Source organism: Vicia villosa, linkage group LG4 (assembly GCF_029867415.1).
Source record: "Vicia villosa cultivar HV-30 ecotype Madison, WI linkage group LG4, Vvil1.0, whole genome shotgun sequence".
In the NCBI taxonomy this organism is placed as follows: Eukaryota; Viridiplantae; Streptophyta; class Magnoliopsida; order Fabales; family Fabaceae; genus Vicia; species Vicia villosa.
In genome coordinates this window covers 36,101,861-36,118,858 of record NC_081183.1, presented here as the reverse complement: position 1 = coordinate 36,118,858, position 16,998 = coordinate 36,101,861, and the positions used below count along the sequence as shown (strand labels likewise).

At 33.3% G+C, this 16,998-nt stretch overlaps 3 protein-coding genes across 4 annotated transcripts; 1 reads left to right on the top strand and 2 right to left on the bottom strand.

Annotated features, from left to right (window-relative positions):
• The first annotated feature begins 735 nt into the window (after window positions 1-735).
• LOC131594706 (lysine-specific demethylase JMJ15-like) lies at window positions 736-6,196 on the top strand. 2 transcript variants are annotated; one of them, XM_058866900.1, is made up of 12 exons: window positions 736-782; window positions 1,162-1,255; window positions 1,739-1,810; window positions 1,905-1,982; window positions 2,094-2,606; window positions 2,678-2,902; window positions 3,089-3,250; window positions 3,419-3,787; window positions 3,896-4,853; window positions 4,943-5,046; window positions 5,190-5,387; window positions 5,470-6,196. In XM_058866900.1, the coding sequence occupies exons 2-12, from the start codon at window positions 1,214-1,216 to the stop codon at window positions 5,818-5,820; spliced, it is 3,072 nt and encodes a 1,023-aa protein (XP_058722883.1). In that variant the 5' UTR covers window positions 736-782; window positions 1,162-1,213; the 3' UTR covers window positions 5,821-6,196. The 2 variants fall into 2 exon arrangements, with proteins under 2 accessions (XP_058722883.1, XP_058722882.1); XM_058866899.1 differs by lacking the exon at window positions 736-782 and adding an exon at window positions 789-948.
• A 5,342-nt stretch (window positions 6,197-11,538) lies between these two features.
• On the bottom strand, window positions 11,539-12,204 carry LOC131597069 (fasciclin-like arabinogalactan protein 21). Its single transcript, XM_058869785.1, has one exon. The coding sequence runs from the start codon at window positions 12,202-12,204 to the stop codon at window positions 11,539-11,541; it is 666 nt and encodes a 221-aa protein (XP_058725768.1).
• Window positions 12,205-12,541: 337 nt separating this feature from the next.
• LOC131599056 (gamma-soluble NSF attachment protein-like) lies at window positions 12,542-15,568 on the bottom strand. The gene is made up of 9 exons (XM_058871558.1): window positions 15,406-15,568; window positions 15,071-15,138; window positions 14,549-14,633; window positions 14,237-14,395; window positions 13,947-14,084; window positions 13,634-13,712; window positions 13,248-13,327; window positions 12,931-13,060; window positions 12,542-12,824 (listed from the first exon to the last, which is right to left on the bottom strand). Exons 1-9 carry the CDS (start codon window positions 15,450-15,452, stop codon window positions 12,720-12,722), a joined length of 891 nt encoding a protein of 296 aa, XP_058727541.1. The 5' UTR covers window positions 15,453-15,568; the 3' UTR covers window positions 12,542-12,719.
• Window positions 15,569-16,998: the final 1,430 nt, after the last annotated feature.

The following is a 16,998-nucleotide window of genomic DNA, read 5'->3' as shown; positions in this document are numbered from 1 at the left end:
TAAGAATAACTATTCAAACCAAATTTTCATTTGAAGCTTTTATAAAAAGTTTATTTGTAAATTTTTTTTTCACAAAATTATGTAACACTATAAAAATCATTTTTTTTAAAAAGCCAAAACAAGCGGACCCTTAATTAAAGTGTTATGCAATTCGGTTTCTTGTTAGAACCATGAATATGTATATTTGATTAAGGAGAAAATTTAGATACAATTTTTTAAAAGTATTTTTTTACTATTTTTTAATAAAAATATGATAAGTATATTTAAATATCATTTAGAAAATAAAAATAGAAGAAAATTGCATATGTGAAGAAATTATACACTTAAAAATAGTAAAAATTACAACTAAAATTGTAGGTAAGTTTTCTCCTTTATTAATTAACTTCGACTTAAATATTTCAATTTTAGTTTGATTAATTACAATTTGATTTGATTTTAAATATTTAAAAAACATTAATTCAATTTAAAAAACAAAGAAAAATAGTTAAGTTATTTAATATGGTTAGGTTCTGTTTTTTTTTTTAATTTTTTATAAACTATCCTATTCTCAACCCTACAAATTATATATTCCATATTTTCTATTTAACAACTTTAATGTATTTCCTTTATCACCTATTATCAATCAACCTATTAAAATTTAAAATAAATAAAATTCTTTTACTTAGTCAATTCCTATTTCTAATTTTCAGTTTTTATTTTCAGGTACAATATATGAGCATTAGATTCCAAAACTCATAAGATATATTTTTCATACTTTATAGTATTTTATTGCCAATTTTTAGGTAATTTGTTAGAACTTCTCACACAAATTTCCACACACATGCAAATTCAATTTGCATTTAGGTTTTCTTCACTCTGTTAATTTCCCTCATGAAAATTTTCCCTTTATTCAATTTATACGCAAATCACAACCTCCAAGTAACCCAAAACTCTCTTTTGCTACATTGGGTGCGTATCATAATTTCTTCATTTTTTTTCTTTTTTTGTAAAAATTTAATCTTTTTGTTTTTTTCCTTGAAAGTTTTTTTGTGGACAGTTATTTTGCTATAAGAGAAGTTGAAAACCGTTTCTGGGTTTTGTTTTTTTGATCATTTGTGAAACTTTGATGATTATGATGATGATGTTGGTTTAAAGGGTGTTTGATTTTTTCTTTTGTTGCAGGGATAGATAATTTATATTCAATTTGATTTTTTATATCAAAATCTTTCATTGAATGGAACAGTTGAAATTGGATGCAAATTCTGATGCTAAAGAGGTTTGATTTTCAAACCCTAATAATGTATGATCTGTTTAGAATTTTTATATCTATAGATTTTATGTTATATTATGAATCTCTTATCCTTGATTTTGTGGATCACAATTGTTGATGATCTTGTTATTCTTGTTTAGGGTATTTGGAAAATTGTTTGTTGTTTTTTGTGTTTTGTTCTGTTTACAACATTGTATCTATGTTTCTGGATTAATTGATGATCCTCTTTCTAAACCCTTGATATTTTTCTATAGATATATGAGTTTTTTTCTCTAATAGGGTTTGAAAAGTTTAGAAATTTTTCATGTAATGCCTTTGATATGTGATATTGGTATCTCTTAACCATTTGGTCATCTCTTTGTGTTTTTTATTCGAAATCGTTGTTTTGTTGTGTTTGATTGCTATTTCTTTTAATGGAATTGGGTTCTTATGCAAAGTAATTTGAGTAGCATAGCAATTGTTAATTTAGAGTTTTTACATGAATTTTAGGATGGTCCTCTTCGGCATAAGCCGAAAAAGAACAATGCACTCGAGGCTTCTGAAAGTCTGAGAAGTAAAAAGGTATGTTGTTAGGTTTGCTGTGTTGAGCATGCGTGAACAATGATTTGTATTTTTCTTGCTATTCTTATGTTGGATTATTGTTTTCATGTTGCAGATATCTGCTAGATGGGATCCAGCAGAGCCATGTCGGCCAATAATAGACGAAGCACCTGTGTTTCATCCGACTATCGAAGTACTTTTTTTAAATTTTTTATAGCCATCTTCATATTGTTTATATGGCAGTACTATTGTGCTTTGTATAATAACTATGGTTTCTTATATTTACTCTTTTTTTTTTGGGTAGGAGTTTGAAGATACTCTGAGTTATATTGCGAAGATACGCCCCCTAGCTGAACCGTATGGCATATGTAGGATTGTCCCTCCAGCTTGCTGGGTTCCACCTTGTCTTCTTAAGGAGAAAGATATATGGGAAAATGCTGAGTTTTCGACTCGTATTCAGCAAATTGATTTACTTCAAAATAGAGAACCTATGAGGAAAAAAAGTAGGGGAAGGAAACGAAAACGTAGAAAGAACTCCAAAACAGGAACATGTAGGAGAGTTTCCAATTCTGCTTCTGAGGCTAATAAAGCTTGTGAAGCTGAAGAGAAATACGGATTCCAATCAGGGTCGGATTTCACGTTTAAAGACTTTCAGCAGTATGCTAGTTACTTTAAGGAATGCTACTTTGGGTTGAAAGATGCCAACGATGGCGACAAACTCAGTGATATTAACCGCCAAAAGAGACCGGAGCCCTCCGAGGAGGAAATTGAAGGTGAATACTGGCGGATAGTCGAGCAACCAACTGATGAAGTTGAGGTATTATTTCTTATCATTCTTTGTTGTTTCGTAATTGTGCAAACAAAATAAATGACACACTTGTATTCTAGGTGTTTTATGGAGCCGACTTGGAAACTGGAGTATTTGGAAGTGGTTTTCCTAAGGCATCATCATCCTTAACTAAGGGTTATCTGGATCAGTATGCCCTTTCTGGTTGGAATCTAAATAACTTCCCACGACTACCAGGTTCTGTACTAAGTTTCGAAGGAAGTGACATCTCAGGAGTACTAGTTCCATGGCTGTATGTTGGCATGTGCTTTTCATCATTTTGCTGGGTAAGCGATGAACACGCAAAGTTTAAGATACGGCATGAAATATTATCAATTTTTATTTACCTTTATAATAGCGTGTCTTTGCCATTCAAAATAGAAAATAGCGTGGCTTTATCTTGAATTTTACTTTCCAACCCAAATAGTTTCCTAGAAAGATAACACATTGTCACCATTTCCTGCTTGTAACAGCATGTTGAGGATCATCACCTCTATTCGCTTAATTATCTACACTGGGGTGACCCCAAAATATGGTATGGAGTACCTGGAAGCCATGCTTCTCCTTTTGAAGATGCAATGAAGAAGCACTTGCCTGATTTGTTTGAAGAACAACCTAATCTACTCAATGATCTGGTATAATGCTATGACTTGTACCTTCCTTAATCATTATCGTTTCAGTTGTTGGCTAGTACTTTTAGTTGTTGGTTGCTTTAGCGATACTTTATTGGTTCCATGTGTAAAATGTATATTTTATCGATGACGTTTGCTTTAGCGAAATTTTGATTTTTCATCCTTGAGCAGGTTACTCAATTATCTCCATCAATTCTTCAATCTGAGGGAGTTCCCGTTTATCGCACTGTTCAGCATTCTGGGGAATTTGTCATTACCTTTCCAAGGGGGTACCACTCTGGGTTCAATTGTGGTTTCAACTGTGCAGAAGCAGTGAATGTAGCTCCTGTTGATTGGTTAATGCATGGCCTGAATGCTGTTGAGCTATACAGTTTACAACGCCGTAAGACATCATTGTCACATGACAAGCTCTTATTTGGATCATCATTAGAAGCTATACGAGCCCTTGCAGAGTTAACTCTTCACGGAAAGGAAAGTCCAAAAAACTTGAAATGGAAAAGCGTATGTGGGAAAGATGGAGTTCTTACTAATGCATTTAAGGTAGCATTTTTAGAATGATTTAGTTTCTATTTATTTTTTAGAATAATTTTGTTTAGTTACTGCGCAGAAATCTGATTCCTTATTTACGGTTACCCATTTTTGTGACAGGCAAGGATAAGGATGGAAGAAGAGAGGCTAGCCTGTCTTCCAAATCATTTTAATTTGCGGAAGATGGCCAATGACTTTGATTTGCATACAGAAAAAGAATGCTTCTCTTGTTTCTATGACTTATACCTATCTGCTGTAGGTTGTGAGTGCTCTCCTGATAGATATTCCTGTCTTAAGCACGCAAGTTCGCTCTGCTCATGCGAAATGGACAAAAGATTTGTTCTACTTCGACATAATATGAATGAGCTAAACAAATTGCTTGAAGCACTAGAAGGAGATTCACATGCTCTCGAATTATGGGAAAATAGAAACTTCGGAATGGTTTCTGCTGAGGCCAACGAGGTGGAGGGAGACAAAGGTCTCGGAGAAACCAAGGATAGTTCAAATATTAATGTTTCGTCAGAGCCGATGCAGTGCGAATCTCACCCTATAACTCTTAGTGCACCAAATGAAAGTATAGATAGTGATAATGACAATAAAATAATTGTAGACAAAGATACGGCGGACCACGCAGCTTCTCTAGATTTGAACCTTGATCTTATATCTGGTGGAAATGAAAAGCATTTGCTGCATATTGCTGAGAACCATCAAGAGAAAGGTGATTCACCAGAGGAAAAAGTAAGCTCTTTAGAGAGCAAAAAGGAACAAAACAACATGGAACTTGTTGGTATCGGTGACCTATCGCGTTCATTTTCTGTTGTGAAGACAGAAGTTTCATCATGTTCAAGGGATATTATTCACTATTCTTGTACATCCGATGGTGGAAAATATGAGATGGATCTGCAAATTGATTCAGAATCAAGAAAGAAACCCAAAATTGCGTGTGAAAATACGAGTATATCTTTGACGCAAGAGAGCTGCCTAATGCAAATTTTTGGTGCTTCTGTCAAGCCTATAAGTTTGGGATCTGTTGTTCATGGAAAGCCATGGTCCAGTAAGAATGCAATATATCCAAAAGGTATGCTGTTGTCAGATCTTTTCCGTTCTTAGATTTTACCATTGATTAAATACTTGGAAGTTTAACTTTAAATTGTTTTACTTTTGAAGGATTCAAGAGTCGAGTTAATTTCTTTAATATACTCAATCCAACAAGAATATGTAGCTATGTTTCTGAAGTCATTGATGCTGGACTTCTTGGCCCTCTTTTCAAGGTATCATACTTGTTGACCTTGTTTCCCTATTTGTTTTGGATTAGGAGTCTTATAAAGTGAAAATAAATTAAAGTAGTGCTATTTGAACGCACCCTATTTCAAGTTCAAGTATATTTCTTTCTTACTTCCATTAAATGTTTCAGGTTACAATGGAAGAATGTCCGAGCGACACTTTTACAGACACCTCAGCAGATAAGTGTTGGGAATCAGTTCTAAAACGACTTCATAATGAAGTTATTGAGCGAAGGAATCGAGGTGAACGTGAACTTCCTTCCTTAGAGCTTCTGAACAGCATTAACGGTCTTAGAATGTTTGGCTTCCTTTCGCCGTCCATTATTCAGGTAATGTAAACACATGACTCTTATTTATGTTTTTGGGCAGCTTCTTGAATATGTTCACTTATGTTCCAACGAACATTTTCAGGCCATTGAAGGTCAAGATCCCGGTCATCAGTGTGCAGAGTATTGGAATCACAAAGTTTTCCCTACATCTCCAGGCAGTGTCATCGATAACTGTAACGTCCTATGTTGTTCAAGTAGCCCTTTAGATAATAACGTCAACATCAAAGTTTTCGGTATCAATTTGATTGATCATACAAAGGATAACAATATAGGAGGAAGTTGTCATTCTCTTGAAGAGATGAAACCAATACTACAAAAGGCAAGTCTTGACGAGCTAAACTTGTTGCGCAAGTTACTTATCTTGGACTCACAGTGCTCTGAGTGGAAAACGACATTGATGTCACTAATGGATGAGATCCAGAAAAGTTTGTAGGTAGAACAAGAATAAGATCTCAATTCTTTCTGACTTTCAATTTAGTCACAAGTTAGGTTCATTCTTTTAGCGATAAATCAAACTGATGAAGTTTCTGGGTGAAAGAAGCCTAGATAAAATTTTGGTACTTGCCTACAATTATCATTGACCCAATTACAGATGCATTTTGCCATTGACCCTGTTAAATCTTCCTTGGATTTGGCTTTTTAAGGTCAAGCCTTTAAGCTTTTAGTGGATTTAGGTTTTACATTTTGTTTCCTTTCTCTCTAAATTATGTATATACACATAAACAAAATGCAACTGTTACAATAAAAGAACTCTACTCAATACATTTTTTTTTTCCAGTTGTAATATTTAATGAATACTATTTGCATTACTCACAATTCAATATATTTTACTTGAATATACTTGTGTATGATAATTTTATTTTAATAAGTATTTTTCTATTTATTTTACTTATACAAAATTTTAAAATTTATATAAAATAGGCATCTAGTCAGTCGAGATTATCATTTTGGCCCAATTTTATCTGCCTTCAAATGCGATGGAAAATTTGAGTATTGTGTTCAGTACACTCCATGTAGGGATCACTAACCCTATGAAATCCCAAGTATCCCACTATTTAGATTTTAAAATTTGGACGCACCAATTATACAGAATTTTATTCATCTGAAAGATACACATCCAATAAAAAATATTAGTCTGGATTTTAATCTCCTGTTTCACTCTTAAAGTAATATTGTATGTGTGTTTTGCTTGTGCGTGTTAAACATAGATGAATTCAGATTTTAAAATTTTGACATAATCTTATGTATGATTTAAGTATTTACTTAGAACAATAGGGTGCATAATTTTATGCATGGTTTGAGTATTTATTTAGAACAATAGGGTGCATCCGGATTTCAAAATTTGGACATATTCCTGGATAGAATTATGAACCTTTTTGACGGTATTTAGGAAGAAATTTTCATATCATTTGGCAGTGCTTTCATTATTCACACAATATACCACACACTTAAGTAAGACATAACTGCATTCATTATTCACACAATAAACCATACACTTAAGTAAGACATAACTAAAATCAAATTTTCATAAACTCGTTCAAAAATTATACATTTGTTATTCATAAAAAACAATTAACCATACAAATTTTCAAATTGTTTACATAATATAAATAAAAATACAACTACTACTGTGTATATCTAGCACTCTTGTTCCTCCTCTACCTCCTATACTTGCAATACATGTCGTGCCTCAACTAAGATTGTCTTCTCATGAGTGTCTTCTTAAAACTCTTATCTAGCTATGACCTCTCTCTCGATAGCAATAATACGGTGACATATCGACAATACATCTATGGCATGGCCCGCCCTTGTCTAATCATTTTATAGTAACTCCTAATTAAGCTGTCTTAGGGGGATCTCTTTTTGACCCTTGTGTCATGTAAGGATGAGACACACTATAAAATTATTGAATGCAATTGTATATCATACTCCATAGACGAGGAATTAACACACTGCTGACATCAGATGTTCATCGTAGTATGCAAATATTGCATCGACTTTTCTATGGAGGACAGTGGCAGGAGAAAAAATTATGGAGTCCCTAGGCATACCATGCAAATATCCAAACTGTTTAAGTACTTGCTCAATTAGATGTAGGTACATAAGTAGAGTCCCACAAGCCAAACATCAAGAGTACTAGAATATCGCTTCCAACAGTCGTGTTTGACGGTGCTCACCGTACGTTGTGAAATATATATCATCTTTTAGGATATGATAAAAAAATTTGTAAGACTTAGTCACCAGCTTAACCCTGAGTGGGATAAACTGGCATGCACGAGGCAAATCCTCAATGTAGTCGTCAACACGTTTCTAGTCTGCGATACTTGGAAAATGATGGAGGATCTATGCTTGAAAATGACTTAAATGAAATATCAGTAAGTGTATAGTAAAAGTATTCTGAAATAATTATTAGTAAGTGTAGTGTTATATCTGCATATAACCTTGCCTAGGGCGACAACTTGGGACCACCCTAAGAAAGGGCAACGCTGCATGAAGGGAGGTATTGTCTCTCCCCTATGTTTTCCTCGCCCTAGAGATAAGAAATGTGGGATAACACGTGTTTTGCATAAAGAAAAGTCACAATCATTACCGACCCACGTTTCTCTTAGAAATAGGGATTCAATTGTCCACCTCTTGACTAGGTGGACAAAGACCTTTTCCAAGAAAACCCTAGGGATCAGGGAACTCTTATAAATACACTATACCCTGTAAATAATTACAATGAATTAGGTATACTACAAGAAAATTAAGGGTAGAAAGAGGAATGATTATGTCAATTACGATGATCTAGGATCTAACTTGCTACACAAGTAAAGTTAGTAAACAATAAATCTTATATAAAAAAATCATAATACATTCAAATATGATTGGATACATCTTTTTTTCTCGTCTTAAGGATCTTCCGATAAGATAAACTTGTCTTGATAGAAATTTTAAAATCTCCTTAGCTATATACTATTGAAATGGAATAGGCATACATTCGGAACATCTTGGCTTAAGTCTTAGCTACTTCATTGCTTAAACTAAAGCTTTGACTAACTCAAATAGAAGGATCAACGTTGACTGCGATTTAGCCCACTCAAAGCTTATTGCTTTTTATATTTTTATCAATCTCTTCTTCTTTCGAAGGATATTTATATGAACTATCTTCATCTTCATTTTATGCTGACCTTCAAAATAGAGGACTTCAAAAGATGCTTCTTGTCTCTTATTTAACTTTTTTCTCCTTTTCATATTTGATTCAACTGCTTCAAACTTCATGATACATCAACTATCCAAATATAATTGAAATATTTAAAGTCTTCAAGTAATGTGACAAGGTGATCAATCCTATAAATATTTCTAAAATTAAATTTCTTTTAGAATATTTTCTTTGGGGAAAATGAGGAACCTTGGAAGCTTCACAAGATGCACTAGTAAAGTCTATCTTGGTCAAGACTATGGGGATTGGGGTGAGAAGGATACTGGAGTTCAATATTTCTCGGGTAGTCAAATAGTGTTGGAGGTTTAAATCATATCAGGAGGCTTATAGTTTAAGAGTTGGTTCATAAGCATGGGAGTGAGAGAGGCGGAGGTGAAAATGGTGGGAAAAATGCGCCGGGTAGTAAAAAGATGAGAATTTCTTAACCTATTCCATGCATCTCTCACGCACCACCGAATTTCTAAAATAGACTCCCAACATAAAACAACTTGGATCGGTGTGGAATCATTAACAACCACTCTTCAAGATACTTAGAAGACAATGAAAAGAGATAAGCAAAGACAACTTGAATCTTCATATAATCATTAACAATTGTTCTTCTATGTTTTGTAGTCTTAAATATGGTATAGAGATTAAGAAAGACCTCTAAGTCATTTGGTTGACGAGTCTTTGAATTTTATGAAAAGAACTAAATAACAAGTTTTTTTTTTAATCATAATGAATTATCAATTTTGTAGATTTTAGATCAATCAAAATTATGACTCGGTAGCTATGAAGCATGGACTCCGACACGGGCACCGCAACACGACACGACACAGACACTTCGATATCGATAATATCAAAAACATAGGACACTGACATCGCTATATATACGATAGAATTTAAGCTTCAATTATCTATCTATTATATTATTAAAAATGTTAAAAATGTTCTAATGAAAATTAATGTCTTTAATTTTTCATTGATAATATTTTTTCAATACATGTCTAAAAGATGTGTAAGGTACGTTGACAACAAATATTTTTGAAAACTTTGTTTGAATTGTTCGACACGTGTTGTACGAGTGTCATACGAATGTCCGACATCGATTTAAAGAGTGTCGAAACAATAAAAAAAAAATTGGGAGACACTTGTTTGACTTTTCCGACACTTATCTGACTTTTCCGACACGTGTCGTACGGGTGTCATATAAGTGTCGGACACCGTGACACGCCTATTCTTAGAGGTATCCGTGCTTCATAGTTTGGTAGTGGAGATGAAATAAAATAATAAAAACTTTCACATGTCTTTCATGTCTTATATTACCATTACCTGTGTTTCAATTTTATAAGTTGCACATGCCACGTAGTCGATAGAGGTTACTTGTTCTCTGATTTAGTCTTCAGATTTTTGTATGAAAGTTGACTTTTATTGAGTTTTTTTTACTCATTGTGCTTAAATAGTCTTTTTTTTTTTTTTAAATTTTTGTTTCTCTAATTAAGACTGTTCACTGGTTTATCCGCAAACCTCCTAATCTAAATCTAACCAAATCAATAATTATTCAAATCTATTCATTTTCAGGTGTATCTGATCCAACCTGCGACAACCTGTATATATTTAGTAGTTCGAGTATTGAATTTGAGTTTTTGAATTTATATAACTTTAATTTGGGTATTGAATTTGAGTTTTTGAACTTGTAGATCCATTAATGTGGAATTAATACTTTTTTTATATTTTTATTATTTTAAATGAAAAAGCAAAATTAAATTACGAATACTGATTACTCCCTCCGTTTTTTATTATAAGTCGTTTTAGACTTTTCACACAGATTAAGAAAAATAATAATTGTTGTATGAAAATGATAAATTATGAAGGTTTTTACAAAATTATCCTTCATTAATGACATGTGGAAGATAAATTTATATAATTGAATGGAAAGAGAATAATAAATATTTAAGAATATAATAGGAAAAATAACATTAATTATCCATTGAAATTGCAAAACGACTTATATTTAAATATAATTTTTTTTTCCAAAACGACTTATAATAAAAAACGGAGGGAGTAGAATTTTTTCTAATTTTTCATTCAGGACCAATTTTTCTACTGTATCGATAGTATTTGACAAATTAATTTATATAACTTTAAAATTAAGTGTTATTGCTTATTTTGTTTTTGTGCATTTTTAACTTATGATTTTATAAAAATTACATGTTTTTTTTTTTCTTTCAGAATTTGCTACTATTACTAAATGTTATGATGGTATATGGATTTTTAATTTATTAGACATTATATTATATGATATGTGTCGTCTAGTTTAAAATTTGAAAATGTGTGTAATTAAATTTAATTGTGTCACAATTTTTTTTAGAATTGAAAAAATTAATAAAAGTTATTATTTTTATATTATGCATGACCATAGAACTCAACCCATTTATAACTCGATCCAAACCAACTCACATACATCATATCTTTCTTCCTAAGATTGATTTACTAAATCTCAAACTATTCTCATTGCGAAGCTTTCAAACGTGAGCAAGTGCAGTAATGATAAAAGAACAACCTTTAATATTAAAAACTATTTTCCAAATAATTTTGATTACTTCCTACCAAAAGTTGATTTTATAAAATTGATACAGACTAAAAAAGTAACTCGGAATGCTAAGTTTTGCATTTAAATATATAAATATATTTATCAAAAACAGATTAAACAATAACTCTAAAACTAAATCAATCCTAGAGATAAAAACTCAAAACTCTACTATTAAACTAAAATCAATTTCATACACAAAATTATTAACATTCAAAACCATCAAAACATATATACACTAAGTATGAAAACATTAGTAAAATTCTAATAAAATTTCAATCACATTCTTGAATATTATACACTACAAAATCATATACATGCATTCAAGAAAGCAAAAAAAAGAAAGAAAAACTCAACATGTATCCGCATTGATCGATGTATTACACAAAGAAGATGAGTTGTTGAAGAACAAAACATATAACCAACAAGAAGATACTAACGGCGGCCGAGAACGCGTCCGACTTCCATGTTTCTCCGACGGGCAAAAAGTTAGGCGAATTAGGCATCATGGATGCATCATCACCAAAGGTAGAGTAATCAAGAAGCCTCTCAATGCCATGAACAGCGAGCGAAGAAGTGTTATAAAGATCAGGATGAGTGAGGAGGACATCGTCGATGGTGAAGTTGCCGATGGAGTTATCGGTGATGGCGATGGTTTTACCGGGGAGGAGAGTGGGGAGGCGGGAGTAGCGAGGGAGGAGGAGGAGGTCGGCGAAGGAGAGACGTTGTGGGACGATATGGTATGGGAAAGTGAAGGGGTCTAGTGTGGAGGATGGTGAGAGTGTTTGTTGAGGGATGAAGAGTGTTAGGCTTAGTGATGGGTTTGACATTGATAAGATGCTTAGCCATTTGGTTATGGTTGTGTCTCCTGAGCCTATGAGTGCGTCAAGAATGTTGTTTAGTTCTTGAGTTGGCAATGGTGGAGATGGTGTTGCTGATGATGGTGTGGTGTTGGTGGTGGTTGTGGAGCTAGTGCATGGTGTGAAGGTTGTGAAGAAGATGAGTGTGATGATGAGGAAATGAGGATAGTGGTTGGTGTTTTCCATGGCAGAGAGAGAATGGGAGAGAAAGAGAGAGAGATTTGTGTTCTTGGGTTTGTTTTCTTGGTTTTGGATGGAAGAGAATGATGAAAAGTGAAGTTTGTTGGTGGTTTCTTGGTTTTATATAATTTGTATTGAATGTGTTGTGAGAATAAGATTTGACTCCAAACTTTTTTGTTGTCTCCGAAACACATTAAAACTACCATCATTGTAACAGTTATAAACATACAGGCTAATTAGCAACTAACATGTTTTTTAATAGCAACTAATAAGTGATCATTAGTGCCACTAACCAAATATCAACATACATAAAATCTAAAATCTAAGTGATATATCATTTAGATTGATTGAATAACATCCCTCTTATTACCTGCATTTCAATTTCAATATGCATATATATACCCAGTAAAAAGAACAGTATATTTTTATACAAAAATCAATATACACCAAACAATTCAATTCACTCATCAACTAGTAATAGGTTCTGCACCAATGCTGTATAAATAGAACACTACTAGAAGTTAAGTCAGGTCATTTTCGTCCAGTGGTTCCTCGTCATCTTCGGCCGTGGCAGTCTTTAATGCACTCACGTCGCCAGTTGGAAGTTTCCTTGCGAGCCGAATGATCTGCAAATGATTTACACCATATCATACAAAGTTGAGTCCACATATATAACCCTTAAAACAGTGAGAACTGAAAATTAAATAACTACATATATGCTAAATCACTCACTGCATGGTCAAGATGGTTAACACCACTAGACTGAGCAATTTTTTTGATTTCGTCGACGTCTCCATCTGTGTAAGCAGCAAGAAACTTGCTAGCGCAGCGATTGTGGTCACTTTTGAGAAAAGCTTCAATCCTACAGACACCACAGCATTTTCACACATTTTATCATCAATAATCAATCTGATTAACAGATTCCATGGAGCATATGATAAATTACAGAGTTGTGTTTATAACGATTCATATATCACGTGTTGATGATGGTTGAGGTTACACTTCGTTAAGATACAGGACAGCGGAACAAAGAGGAAATAGAAGCTTACTGAGAGCAGTCATTATAACACTTCTCTGCTTGCTGAAAGTCGTGAGCATAAAGGTAGACAATAATGGCACTAAGATAAGCCTGCATTCATCAAAAAAATAGTTTTAGTACTTTGGCACGATAGAAAAATGATAACATACGCGAGAGAAAGTTCATCAAAAAAACAGTTTTAGTACTTTGGCACGATAGAAAAATGCTTATAAAATAAGTGAGTAGCGCGTGTTAAGAATAATAGGTAACACAAACTTTAGTCTTGGATTTGTGAAAGGACTATCTTGGAGAGGTTACACAAACGAAAAATGCGTATAAACAATATGGATTCTAGTCGAATTCACAAGTTTGGCAGCCCTACAGAATACAGAAAAAAAATTATATATTATTCCAAACCTTGGATTGACTATTGGTAGCATTGCATTTGTCAGCTGCCAAGCCCAATCTCAACAGGGAAGATGCGGCATCTGTATATCTGTGTATCAAAACCATGCCCAAGACAAATATTTCGGTCAATATACAATTACTTACGTTCCATTCCGTTGAATTTTTAGTAACACCAAATATAGAACAGAACACACGTATCATCTGTTTTAACCTATTTATCACACGCTACCTTTAGCGTTAGATACAGTGCACGAAGATAGGTTATGCTTCATACTCTACAAACCATAAGAATGTAAACAGTCTTAACTTTTATAGTACTTACTTCTCAAGTTTTATATAAACACTAGTTACAGCACGGTATAGATCAAACGCCATCTGATCCTTATCATCGTCTTCCAGAATTGTACAAGCATCTGTATATAACTGAATAGCTTCTTCAGGCAAGGTATCTTCCAAAGCACTGCATAGAGGGAAAAGTACTATGACAAATGGATGGTGATGATAAAAGATAGAGATTTAACATATGCTAATGTTTAGTTGATTACTCTACTTCAACATATCACAATTATCATACTTTTAACTGCAAAACGAGAGGGTAAACATTACAATTACCGAGCTCCCTTTGCAAGAGCGTCCGATGCAGGTTGTGGTCTACCGCACTCCATGTACAACTGAGATGCCTTTTGATAGAAGTCTCCAACTTCTCTCCAGTTGCTCAGTTCCTTGGCCAGAGCAGCAGCAGATTCCATGAGCTTAGCTGCATCCCAAGGTCTGGTTAACTCGTCAAGGACAAACAAAAGGCAACAGTTTAACAATGTGAATCCGATAACATCATAGAGGACCAAGAAAAGTTTTACCATTAATAACGGAAGAAGATGAAGGAGACAACAACATAAACAAAATCAAAGAAAAATATAAGGATACGAAGAAAGCATCTCTTGTCCTTGCGAAGCTTTCTCAAAAGCCAACTTGGCTTTCTCATGATTCTTGGAAGCTCTAAACCCAATAGCTACACCAGACCAAAAAGAGTTCATTAGATTTATCATCAACACGCAATATTCTCCTTAAAAAAAGTTAAGTTAGACATGCTTTCCACAATGTTATAATTATCAAATAGTGCTATAATTTAGCAGAATTCGAACAAACAGCTATTTCGCGTGATCCGCAATCAACAAGAATGCTTGCACAAAGAATAGAAATGGTTCAATAATACTCCCTCTGTTTTAAAATGATTGTCGTATAACATTTTCGCGCACAGATTAAATAATGCAATAATATTATCATAAAACATTACATTTTTCCTAAATTAACCTTACTAATGCGTTGGAAGTAGCGTACAGAGTAATAATTAAATGACACAATTGAAAAAATAACAATCATTTCTACATAAACAAATTTTATTTAATAAAACGACAGTCGTTTAGAAACGGAGAAAGTAATAGTTACCAGCCTGCTCATAAAGACCAGTAGCAGTCTTCCAATCAGCACTCCACCTAGTGAGACTGAGTTTTGTTCTGAAAAAGAGACAAAAAAAACACAACTTTTAAGGTTTTATATAAAAAAAAACATAACCACACACAACAGTTCAACATGTTTGAGATCAAATTACATGATATCAAATAATATACTCATAAAATTGATTGTTGGATTGAAATTGGATCACATTAGAATCAAAATCGTTACTGTAACTAGAATTGGTGGGTGGAATCTGAGGTTGAAACACGATCTGGATGAGGATAATGATAAAATAGAGAAATGAAAGAGAAGATGAATATACATACAGTTTATCAGCTTTGGTTAACAACTTGTTGGGATCAGAGGATGCCATGATTGTGCTGTGCTGTCTGTGTCTTCTTGTGTAGTCCCTTCCGATTCAACGACTGTTTGTTGTACTAACTCACAGCTTACGCTTCAGACATGTTCCTCTAGGTCCAGGAATTTACACACATGTCCCACACCTTTATTTATTTTTTTATCAAAATGAATTTAATTTAATTAATTTTTTTTTAAAGTAAAGTTATATCTACTTAAATATATTTATTTTTGTTTATTTTAATAGTTTAATTTCAAGGTTTAAAATCGATTATTCTGATCAAGGTGAGTCCCTCGGTCCTTAACGATTTTTGGTATATTTGTTAATTGTCTTTACTTTTGACCGTCAAGGTTTGATCTCTCATCATTAAGAAAGTATTTGTTATTTGTCTTTTACCTTTAGTTGATTTTTTCATTGGTCCTTACTAAAGTTGTTTTTTTAGCTTATCTGATAATATTATTATTTTGCAATGAGTTATCTATTTTATGCGGAAGTTAATGAAGAAAAATAGAGATGTTGATATCATACTTGATTTGAAGAAGATATTTGATCATGTTGATTAAGATCTCCTAAAATCCTGACTTCCGAACTTTGAATTTCTTTGATTATATCTAGTTTATCATGCATCGTTCACTTTCTCATCCTTGTTAATTATATGAAAAAAGACATCTTTCAAGTCTTCTCATGACCTTCGCAAAAGGTACCCGTTCTCTCTACCTTTTCATCATCTGGATGTAAAAACTCTCTATTACCATATCAGATGTTGAACGAAGTGCCTATTAGAAACCTATATGCATCTCTAGAAATAGTCCTCGCCTCACATGTCTCATGTTTGGAGATGATGCTTGTAACACCCCATAATTTCATAAATTAATTTAATTAAGATTTAAGTTGATTATTGGAATTAATTAAATTAATGGGATTATTGAGAAATTGTGAATGAAATAATTGGGCTTGATGTGGTTAGTAAAAAGGAGGTGTGATGGTTAGGCCTTTTACTAAAGTTATATTCTATTTTTCATAACATAGAGTAATTGTGAAAAAGAGAAAAGTATAAGCAAAAAGGAGCAAAAATGTATGAGAAAGAAAAAATACGTGAAAGAGGAGAAGGGAAGAAGAAGAGTTTCAAGAATCTTTAACCAAGGTAGGGGGACTCTTCCGGTTAATTTCTATTATGCGATTATAGGTGATAGAATGGATTAAGATATGATTCGATTCGATTGAGTATATTGGGATTGGGATTGTTAGGTTTAGGGAAATTGATGAGATTGCATGAATTGTTGATTGATAAATGTATTTTATTGATGTTTGATGATGTATGATGATGTTTGTGATGATTTTATACCTGTAAATGATGTTTAGAAACGGTTTGTAGTGGTGGATGTGTGAAATCGCAAGTCTGTCACAGACCTGAGAATCTGTAGAATCGCACGTCTGCTAAGCGGCCCCTGGCTCGCTAAGCGGATGTTGTTCGTTTTTCAAAAAAATAAAAGGGATCGCTAAGCGGAGCTAGTCCGCTAAGCAGAGGTCCCAACGTAGTTCGCTACTGCCACAGGCCGCT